The sequence below is a fragment of the Magnolia sinica genome, chromosome 13 (assembly GCF_029962835.1).
Source record: "Magnolia sinica isolate HGM2019 chromosome 13, MsV1, whole genome shotgun sequence".
NCBI classification, from domain to species: Eukaryota; Viridiplantae; Streptophyta; class Magnoliopsida; order Magnoliales; family Magnoliaceae; genus Magnolia; species Magnolia sinica.
Window position 1 is genome coordinate 27,752,030 of NC_080585.1, and position 11,872 is coordinate 27,763,901.

At 39.7% G+C, this 11,872-nt stretch overlaps 1 protein-coding gene across 1 annotated transcript; it reads right to left on the minus strand.

Moving 5' to 3' along the window:
* Nucleotides 1-718: 718 nt before the first annotated feature.
* On the minus strand, nucleotides 719-2,272 carry LOC131224177 (uncharacterized). The gene is made up of 2 exons (XM_058219716.1): nucleotides 1,386-2,272; nucleotides 719-1,247 (listed from the first exon to the last, which is right to left on the minus strand). The coding sequence occupies exons 1-2, from the start codon at nucleotides 2,270-2,272 to the stop codon at nucleotides 719-721; spliced, it is 1,416 nt and encodes a 471-aa protein (XP_058075699.1).
* Between the last annotated feature and the right edge of the window lie 9,600 nt (nucleotides 2,273-11,872).

Below are 11,872 nucleotides of genomic sequence, written 5' to 3' on the forward strand. Positions count from 1 at the left end.
GATATTGCCTTTGGTGAGCGGGACTCCCAGGTAGGAAAATGATGATGACAATCTAGCGATCCCCGAAAGCCTTTCGGTAGCCCGGATCCTACTCATGGCCATTTTGGAGGACGCCATGAAGCTGCTTTTGTCAAAGTTGATCTTCAGGCCCGAGACACTGTTGAATTTCTGAAGAAAAGCTATCAGATTTCTGACAGAAGCGCCTCTATCGTTGATGAAGATGGTTGTATCATCCACAAACAAAAGGTGGGAAATGATCTTGGCACCTCGTCTTGACTGGAAAGGCTGACAAAAGTTGGAGGAAATCAGATTTTTAATGCCCCGGCTGAGCACTTTCATGACCAAAATGAAGAGACTAGGAGAGAGAGGGTCTCTCTGGCGGAGCCCTCTCTCCGATTTGAAGAAGCCCGTCGGCATGCCATTGAAAAGCACAGAGAACCATGTGCCAGTCCAACACTTCTTAACTAGCGAGATCCATAACTGGTTGAAACCGAATCTCTGGAGGACTTCCTTGAGTAAAGGCCAGCTCACGCAATCATAGGCCTTTTTGAGGTCAATCTTGAAAATTATGTTATTTCCCCTGTTCTTCTTATCAATGTCACGAAGGAGCTCCTGAGCCAAAGCAATGCTATCCGCTATGGATCTCCCTTTAACAAAGGCCATTTGCTCCTCAGAAATAAGCTTGGGCAGGATGGAGTTAAGCCTAGCTGCGATCACCTTAGAAAAAAATCTTGTAAACATAATTACGTAAACTGATTGGGCGAAAATCAGAAAAGGACTTAGGAGCAACACATTTGGGGATTAAACAAAGGAGAGTAGCAGAAAAGGCTCTAGGTAATGTACCACCCTGGAAGAGGTAGTTGACAGCTCTGTGGAGGTCCAAAGCGACGATGTTCCAACAGGACGCAAAGAAAGAACCGGAGAACCCGTCTAGGCCAGGGGCCCCATCCGCTGGCAGCGCTAAAACAACCAGATTCACTTCTTCTATGGAGACCGGGGCAAGGAGGAAGTCGTTGTCCGCTTGGGAGACTAGGGATGGGATGATGTTGGTGGAATCATCTGAATGCGTCATAACTTCTGCAGAGTAAAGGGTCTTGAAGAAGGCAGCAGCAACGTCTCTCATCTGGGCCTGGTCAAACGTAATGGACCCATCCTGTAGCACAATATGCTTGATCTGGGCTCTTCTGACTTGGTCCGTAGTAGAGGCGTGGAAGAACTTGGAGTTCCTATCTCCCTCTAATAGCCATCTGTTTCTGGATTTCTGCTTCTAAAAAATCTCTTCCAGGAGCTCTAGACGAGCCAAATTGGACCTTTCCTTTTTTAGGTTCGACAGGATAAGAGGGGAAGGAGAAGAAATCACCGCCTACTCCAGCGTATCCACTTGCCCTGAAGAAAGTTTGATCTGGGAGAAGATGTTTCCAAATGATTCCTTATTCCAACGTGTTAACGCTTCTTTGGTGTTCCTCATCTTGATAAGAAGGTGGATCATAGGAGTGATGAAGGTGTTTGATTTCCAAGCATTGGATACCATAGTCTGGAAGCCATCATGCTGGATCCACATTCTCTGAAAGTGGAATGACTTCGGGGAGGTTGGGGACGTTGGAGGAGCAGAGAGAAGGAGAGGGGAGTGGTCCGAACATATACGGGTCAGATGCTGCACACAGGAGGGGAAGGTGTAGACCCAGCTTGGGGAGCACAAAACACGGTCAAGTCTGGCCCATTTTCTGTTAGATCCAGAGCAGTTGTTACACCAGGTGAAGGCGCTTCCAAAGAAACCCGCATCAGTCAGGTTCACCTGGTTGATAGCCTCAATGAACTCGGAGGAGCTAGGATCGGCCAACGAGTTCCCACCGATCCTCTCTGAGTGTGCAGTGACTGCGTTGAAGTCCCCACAAACAATCCAAGGGCCAGGGAGGGTGGCAGACTGATTAACCAAGTCAGCCCATAGCTCCCTTCTTCGCATATAAGAGCATTTAGCGTAGACACAGGTGACGAGCAAAGGAAGAGAAAGGTTTGGCTCCCTGACTCTGAAAGAGAGGAATTGGTTGGACGAAGAAGGAGAATCAACCGAGAGAGAAGTGTGGTGGAAAATCCAGATCTTGCCCCCAGACGCAGCGTTGGATATGGAGCAGTGAAAGCTCAACTTGAGACCGATGGACACACGCCTAGAGTCGGAAAGCATAGGCTCAATGAGGATAACAATGACTGGTTTGTGGGTGGAGATAAGCTGTTTCACGTGCCTGACCGAGGGCGAATTACCAATTCCCCTCATATTCCAAAGAAGCATACTATCTATCAGAAACTATACCCGAATTGATGGCCCTGATATTATTGCTTCTCTTTTTACCTCGCCAGGATTTGAGGTAGCTATATAGATACATTCCATCTGGTATTTCTGACTCATCCTTATCTGATTCACTATCACCATTTGGTTCTGGTTGACAAATCGACCCTTCTTGATTGCTGTGCAGGCTGCCTGCTACTGAATTTAAGTCAGATTGGTAATTGGTGATGGGGGGGGGGGGTTGAGGGTGGGCTTTGGTTTGGGATGCCAAGGAAGAAGGGTGATAGGTTGATGTGGAACTAGACAGGGTCCTGGATGGGAGTTCCTACTTTGGAAGTGGGGAATATCAGGGGAGGAGATTTCTCTCCTGATGATATGGGTATGGCTGGAGGGACTTTGGGCGTGTCACCCTCGTACAGAGATAGGATGAGCTTTCAGGTATGGTGGGATGAGAAGTAGGGGTGCCTGGGGGAGGCTTGGTGGGAGATATCATCCTGGCCATTGAGGGGCATGGAGGAAGGAGGTTGTTGCTGGGGTGGTTGTCTGATTTGCTACAGGGAGGGGCTCTGGAGGATGGCTTTTGAAGCTTGGATTGTGGGAGTGAGCACAGGCAGGCGATTGTGGTATTGAGTAGGTTGCTGAATCAGGTTAGACATCTTCTCAGGCCGAGGGGTAGGGGAGTAATCGAGCTGAGAGGGCGGCTGGCGAGAGAGATACGTTTCTCTGGGTGGGAAAGCAATAGCCAGAGGTTCCGATGAGGCTGGTGTGGCAGGGATGACTGAATCCTGAGGAGAACCTTCCACGCTGGGGGGGAATTTCTTCGCTTGTCGGGGATGACGAAGTTAGAGCAATTTGTGGGACAAAATGACGAACAGGTGTTGGGCGTCCGGAGAATTCACCCCTGTTCTTATGGAGGGATTGAAGGACCCAATCTCTAGTGCTTTGAACTATCTGAGGGAGGTCCTTTTGAGGGTGGTGGGGGTAGAAGGACGCACAGATGCCACCTTTGGGGATTTCGAGATTGGCATAGATTGGATAGGCCTCCTGACCTACCTGCAAATTGACCACTTTATATAGGTCCCTCCTTGGCCTGAGGGAGAGCTTAACCCTAGCAAAGACCTGGAAAATTCCGAATGTGGCCGAGGAATCCACCTAGATGACCTTCCCAAAGTGTAGCCCAAGATGAGAATTCTTATTTAATTAAATTGCAAATACAAATTAATATTAGCATATAAAAAGTTGCATAAATGACATCAATTGGAATAATGAGAATTTTCTTCCAAAGCCACTAAGTTCACAAGGTGTGGCCCACTTGAGTTTTTTAATAGGCTGATATTTATATCTTCTATTCATCCACCCTGATTGATGGGTTTGATGAGAGATACACCACATGGTGACCACAAGCAAAGCTATGGTCCGCATTCCATTCCACAAGCAAGGATGGAATGCAAGTAGGAAGAAGCTACCTAGTCTATGACGTCAATGGCAGCTCATTCACACTAGGACAGTTTCAATCAACAGACTGGATTAACTCACATGTGCACATGTATATAGTATATATGTTGAAACCAGTGGGTAGGTGTTGAAGAAAGTGCCCACAAGCTGCTTTTCTTCTCCTTTTTTTTTAAAAAAAAAATAAAAAATAATAAAATAAAATAAAAATAAAAATGATTTGTATCTCTCTTTCTACAATACCCGAATGCCAGCAGCTTTGGATATTTTTGCCATTGCAATTAGGCTTCACAACATACCTTAAAAGAGGATAAATTCATCATAAAAATATAATGGTTGGCAGGAAATAGTTGAGATTTTACCACACAATAGATGGCTTTGGATTCAATCCGATTCCTTCCCGTGATGCAAAGAGTGAGCACCTCCACTAGCAGTTTGCAGGTTGAGAACGTATCGTATGCATACAGTGGTGGGACCCCACAAGCGAGAAACAATGTCAATGACTGGGCTAATGAAATCTACGGCTGTAGAGGGGGAAGAGAAAAAGGGTGGAAATGAGCTCTCAGAAATGTTATTGAGGAGTTCAATGTCAATATTTCAATCTTATATTAGCTGTATTTCTGAGGTATGTTAGTGGTCTCATATTTCTCTCAGAATGATTCCATCTTCTGAGACTCTAAATTTCAGTCGTAATGGCCGATTTATTCATTTAAAATCAGGAGGAAGCTCTCCCAAACCAATTCTGATTTAATAATGAGAGACGCTCAAGTGTTCTGAGAGCACTGTAAGCTTTAGTTCTCCTATTTGCGTTGGGATACTTAAACAGTCCAATCGATTGATATAGACTGTCCATTAGGTTCAACAAAAATTCCATGAGCTGTCATGCAAATATCACACCAATAGGATACAATGATCATAACCATGTGATTAGTGGCATCTAATATAGACAGTCATGATCATTTGTACAAAAATAGTTCTAAGCAACAATGCAATCCATCTATTTGATAGCTCCCATCATCGATTGCTTATGATTCTAAAGAATCACTTCTAATAGACAATCATAACAATCTTATCCATGAGATGGCTACAAAAGATGGCCCAATCTAGACGGATTTGACCATCCAAGAAGTCTTGCTTATATTTGGTAGCCTTTGAAACATGTTTTAGGCTTAATGAACGGTTTAGATGGACTTGTTGGACTGTCAAAGTTATCCAAATACAACTGGGAGCACGGTAACTTACAGTGTCAGGAGGGCGTCGGAGCATTTTTTATTTAATGAATAGCACAGGTCGAGTTCCCTGCTGTGCACCAAGTTTGTATACGTGAGGCACATGGTTTATCAAAACTGTTGATCTGATGGCCCCATCAGGATCGACGATGAGTCAAGTGATCTAACTTTTCTATTGTTGGCATGCAAATGAATAGCAAGAAAGAAATGCACGAGTAATACACATTCAATTATAAGACTAAAAATTTCATTACAAGGATATTCTCATGGCGAAGATGGACCAGAAAAGGCCCGGTCGAAGGTAAAGTGATCAGGACCATCAGAACCTAAAGCAAGTTAATATCGCAACCCAGAATCCATGGCTGATGCGGGTAAGCTTCTCCCATATTGCAATCTCCATGATTAGGATGCACGGATTCGAATCCAATAAAGGCTAGCTGAAGTAAAGAAAGCCCTCCGTTTACAATTGGTCTGGTCTGTTAGATATGTAGAGGGAAGAGTAAATAGACCTCCTTCTATCGAGCCAAATATAAGGCTAACTACACCGCAGGTGAAGCTGGGATGCGAGGAAATGTAAAATGCCCCTTCTGAAAGGTGCCTCCACAAGCGAGCAATGACTGAGTTAATGAAATCAATGGCTATGGAGAAGTAAAAGAAATGCTATTTGAGTGAGGAATTCAACATCGATTCATTTGGAAGAACCCCTAATATTAGCTGTACTTCTCATCCTCGGCAATGATTCCATCTTCGTTGACCCTAATTTTGGCCCGTAATGATGGGTTTATTCATTTAAAATTTGACCCTAAATTTGGCCCGTAATGAATAATGATGGGCTTATTCATTTAAAATTTGGAGGTAGTTATACCTAATCCTACACTAATTTGATTTATACCCAATTCTACATTAATTTGATAAAGACATATTCTCAAGTGCTCTTCGAGAGCTGTAAACTAAAGTTCTCCTATTTGCATTGGGCTACTTTAACACTCCAATCGATTGATCTAGACTGTACGTTAGGTTTTCCAAAAAAAAATAATCATGGGCTAGCTTACAAATATCAAGCTAATTTGATGATGGCAACCATCTCATGTATAGCCTCTAATATGAACAGTCACTACAAAAATAGGTTTAACGAATGATGCAATCTATCTATTTGATAGATCCCATCATAGATTGCTTATGATTCAAAAGAATCACTTCTATTAGACAACCATAACAATCATATCCATGAGTTGGAAATAAGGATGGCTATATAAAATAGGCCAATAAATATAGATTTGATCATACAATCAGTCATATTTTTACATGGTAAAACATGAAACGTGTTATAGACTTAATGAACAGTTTAGATGGACTGATTGGACTGTCTAAGTTATCCGATCAAAAACTCAAAAGTGCCTAACTTAGGGAAAATTGTTAAATCATGCCTAAAACTACTATAGTCTAGGCCAGGTTGCCACATGAGTTTTAAAACGCCATAAATTTCAGGATGTTCCTTTGTTGAGGTGGAGCATGTTAGATGCATGGATCGGATGGTACATGCATATCATGATGGGACATAGAAACAGTCTCTAAGATTTTAATTAGTGGGTATTCCCTCTCAATTCTTTCATGTTGTGTGGCTCATCTTAAACTTGGGTCTTCTTGAGTTTTGGGCTTGAGCCCAAACGTGTGAGGGTTCACCTGATGGTCGGAGTAGATGTCATGCACAGACCACATGAGCCCACCATAGCCAATCACCAAACTAATAATATTCTCACTGCCGTATGCTACCTAGTACCGTTGTCCTACCATTTACGAATAGGCCGTCCCACAATTTTCTCTGCGGTCCTTTCTCTACACAGATTAATCCCACCACATGTGGGTCCCACCATCGTCGCTATCTGTGAGTATTTAACAACGAGGGTCGAACTCATCCACCCTACATGTGCCCTTCATGGATGCTAGTCTGGAGAGTCCATGTCATGGGCTCGGCTGTAGATGGGGACGCGGTTTGGCTAGTGACGCTGCCACCAGCCATTGGCTGGTGGTCGGTGCTATGTGGACCCAACCATGATGTATGTGTTTTATCCCCGCAGTCCATCCATTTTGAAAGATAATTTTATGCCTTATCCCAAAAATTATATAGATCTAAATCTCAGGTGGACCACACCATGGGAAAATAGTAGTGATTGAATTTCCACCATTAAAAACCTCCAAGGGCCCACTGTAATGGTTAATTAACATCTAACCTATTGATTAGGTCATACAGACTTGGATGAAGGGCATATATATATATATATATATATATATATCAGCTTGATCCAAAACTTTTGTGGCCCAAGAAGTTTTTAATTGTGGGCATTCAATCAACACTATGCAGTCCACTTGAGATTTGATCAAGCTCGTTTTTGGGCTCATACCATAAAATGATCTGCAAGAATGGGTGGATGGCATGGATGAAACACATACATCGGTGGGGCCCACAGAGCACCCACCACTAGCCATTGGCTAGTGTCTAGGTCAGGAGCCAATCCATTTCCTGTGGATGGTATAGGGCCCAAAAATCACTTGGATTAAACAAGCTTCATCATTTGATTTTGCCCATTGAATTCTTACCTCTGATCATTTACGTTCAAATTGTCCATTTGTTGGTCATTGATTGGCTGGCTTGGATAGTCCAACCATTGTGATTTTCTGGCCATGCTGCATCCACACTAGGGATCACCATTTCAACGGTGTAGATCAACGTTCATTTGTGCTGTAGTGAATTACCGAATTGAAAATTAAAATAAAATCTGAATGGTTGATCTAAGTTCAACTCCAACCCCTACTTATCAATGGCTCGAATCTTTTGATACACTGTCTTTTCGTATTTCTAGACATGTTCCCTCAAATGAGGTGCTCATTGAATTGAGAGCTCCAAAACATTTTCAGTAAGGGATTCCTTAAAAGGGAGATCCATTTTCCGTCATCCAAGCAGTTTACATGATGGGGTCCGCTACAGATGGGGATTTCCCCAAAATATCCAGTGTTGGAAGATACTAACCCTTCGGCATTAAACCATTCAAAAATTGGTCTTTGCTGTATTCTTTTTCTCTTAATCATCTGTTATTGACTTTCTCCGTCAGTGCCGTGGTCCACTAAATGAATGGTTTGGATCAAGATTAGCAAGACCTACTATTCATGTTAGTAGTGAGCAAGACCTACTATTCATTCTTTCTAAGCCGCATACATCAAGATTAGCATAACCCAACCCGATTATTAGGTGGGCCTAAGTGTTAGGGCCAGGCCCATTGCATCACTTAACTGTACCTTTGATTTTTTGTACAAGCCTGCTCCAGCACGGCCCAGGCTAGATCTTTTTGCAGTTTGTTTCAAAATCAGGCTCATACTCAGCCCACCAGCCTCTATTATAAACCCGGACTCCAAAACCCAATGAGCCAAACCTGGCCCCTCACATGGTTAAAAGATCCGGTGACCTGATTGACTCATTCAGCTCTAAGTTGAGTCATGGTGACCATAGTTCAAAAACTTGAAAATTCAACTCGAATCGATTTCTAATAAGATTGGGTCGACTGGAAGACTCGACTCTATATTTTTTACAATTAAACTTACAATATTCAATGCATTTAAATATTTTTGAAAAAATGTACATGAATAAAAATACTTGAAACGAGATGAAACTAGCTTTGAGAGATGAACTTGGCTCTTCAATGATTAATTTTTAATTTTTACTATTTTTAGTTTAACAGTTAGAGCCGTATGACTGAGTCAGTGAGTCGCTGACTCTAATGAGTCGACCCATTTGCAACAATTTAAAAGATTTAACAGTTGAAAACTAATGCGTGCCAGATCTTTACTAGAGTAAAGATCATGTACGTGCACCACATGTGCCATACATGAGAGGGGATTGATATACCTGTGCCGGGGATGTGTGGGGGCACAGAGATGTCCGTGACAAATCCACTCGTCCATTTGTTTTAGACATCCAAAACTCATTTGTTCGATACTGCATGAAACAATGGAATTAAATGCCTGTGCGAGTGAAGTTTTTGTATCAGGATGATATTTGTTCCTACAGTTTATGTTAGTAGTAATAACAATACCAACGGGTTGGATGGCATATAAACATCATTGTAAGCTCCAAGAAGATTTGGATGATGGACGTTTCATTTCCCGCATTTTCGGTTGTAGTATCCTGCCTGAGTTTTGTATTTATCTGATTTTTTATAATCCAATCTAATTGTGGTCTTTAAAAATAGATGGATGGCGTGGATTTGTCGCGGACACCTCTGTGGGCCCAGCATAAGTATATCTATGTGCTGGGGGAACATGCAATGTACTCTCCTATGCATGTTTTTCCAAAAATAAAATCTGATCCAATCAGCATGTGGACCTAATATTAGAAACATGTGGATGGATTAGAAAGCTTACGATCAATTTTTAGAGGCCTGTTTGTCTTAAAAACTGTGGACCACTTGATCAATGACCAACCCTTGGTCCAGGGCATCAATATGGCAGTGCCACTGATATGATGGATGGATTGGTTCTCAGCCCTATCCTGTCATTCTGGCACGTGTGGCATGAATATGAACTTTAGTACACACTTTAGCTTATAAAAGCTCACATATGGCATATATACAAGTTTTAGATGATTGCATACCAAAGTTGATACCAAATAATTAAATTTCGTAGGTACAAGTCATATTTACCTACGAAAATATTCGTAGGTAAAGGGTCTTTTTAATCGATGGTTTACTTTTACCTACCATCTTTACCTACGCAAATTTTCGTAGGTAAAGGGTGTTTTGAATTTTTAAAATAAATAAAAATTTGAAAAGATTACTTTTACCGACGAAATATAATTTCGTAGGTAAAAGATATCTTCACCTACGAAGCTTTTAGTAGGCGAAAGGTGTTTTCAATTTTTCGGATTACTTTTACCAACGAAATATAATTTCGTAGGTAAAAGATATCTTCACCTACGAAGCTTTTCGTAGGCAAAAGACATCTTTACCTACGAAAATATTCATAGCTAAAGGGTGTTCTAAATTTAGGGAAAAACCCCTCTTTACCTACGAAAATATTCATAGGTAAAAGGTCTTTTGAAATTTGAAAATACGAAAACCATACTTTTACCTGCGAAATATAAGGTCGTAGGTAAAAGCTATCTTTACCTACGAAAATGTTCGTAGCTAAAGGGTGTTTTGAATTTTTGAAATAAATTAGTAAGGGGGTAAACCAAAACGTCATCTTTACCTACGAAAACTTTGGTAGGTAAAGGGTGTTTTGCAATTTTTAAATTATGAAAAATCGAAAACCTTACTTTACCTACGAAATTTAGGTTCGAATAGCCTACTTTCGTAGCTAAAGGGTGTTCTCAATTTTTTTAAAAATCGAATAGCCTACTTTAACCTACCAAAGCCATATTTACCTACGAAAAAATCCGTAGCTAAAGGGTGTTCTGAATTTTCTAAATATCAAAAAGTTTACTTGTACCTACGATACTATATTTCATAGGTAAAATCCATCTTTACCTACAAATATTTTATGTCGTAGGAAAAATCCATCTTTACCTACGAATTCGTAGGTAAAGGGTGTTTTGAAATTTTCGATTATACCCAAAAGTCTACTTTTAGCAATGAAATTGGATTTCGTAGGCAAAAGTCATAGGGTGTTTTGAAATTTTCAAAATACAAAAATCGAAAACCTTACTTTTACTTATGAAATAAAAGCCCTCTTTACCTACGAAACTTATCGTAGCTAAAGGGTGTTCTGAACATATTTACCTACGAAACTATTCGTAGTTAAAGGGTGATTTGAATCGAAAATAGTCGTAGGTAGAGGATGTTTTGAAATTGTAAATTCTAAATTTTTATGTACCTACGAAAATATTCGTAGGTAAAGGGTGTTTTGAAATTTGAATCTTTCTTCTATGTCGAAAAGTCTACGTTTACCTACGAAATAAGATAGCGTAGGTAAAAGTTATCTATACCTACGAAAAGTTTCATAGGTAAAGGGTGTTTTGAATTTTTCAAAATACAACAATTGAAATGTTTTGAATTTTTCAAAATACAACAATTGAAATCTTTAGTTTTACCTAGTCATCTTTACCTACGAAAATTTTCGTAGGTATAGTGTGTTTTGAATTTTTCAAAATACAAAAAATCATCGGTAAAAGTGTTTTTCCTAATGTAAAAATGTATATATTTTTGTAGTAATGTTAAAATGTTTTAATTTTTAAAAATTTTTGTCAGTAAAAATGTGTGTGTGTGTGTGTGTGTGTATATATGTTTAATTTTTATTTCATATGAATGGAAATTTTTTTATATGTATAATTAAAGGGTAATATTTAGATGATTTGTAATGTCTCATAAAAAAGAATATTGAAAAGCTTAGAAATTTTAATTATGTTTAAGAAAAATTTTGAGAACAAAATAATTCTTTTGAAGGAAAAAATCGGCATTTTGAAATTTTTGAGAAAAAAATAAAAATATGAGAAAATATTTGAGATTTTGAAAATAAAAATTCAAAATTTGTATTTTAAATATTTTTGAAATATTTTATAATAAAAATGATATTTGGTTAAAAGAGTAAAAAAAAAAAAACATTTTGGAAAAAATATGTTATTTTTAAAAGGAAATTGAAATTTATTTGTGAAAAATAAAATTACTAAATTATTAGGCACATTCACTAATTTAACCTTTAATCATTTTTGGACAATCTAATCAGCTCAAATTAAAGAGTAAATAACTTCAGATGTTTAAATCAAATTTCACTGAAATTGTTGATCAATCTTGTATGCCCAATATCTTTCTCATATGTAGCTTGATTGAGGTTCCAAAATTATTCATATGATAATTTCAATCGGATGGTGAGAAGCTTCTAAAATTATTCATTTGAGTTTGGTATGATTTGCATCTTC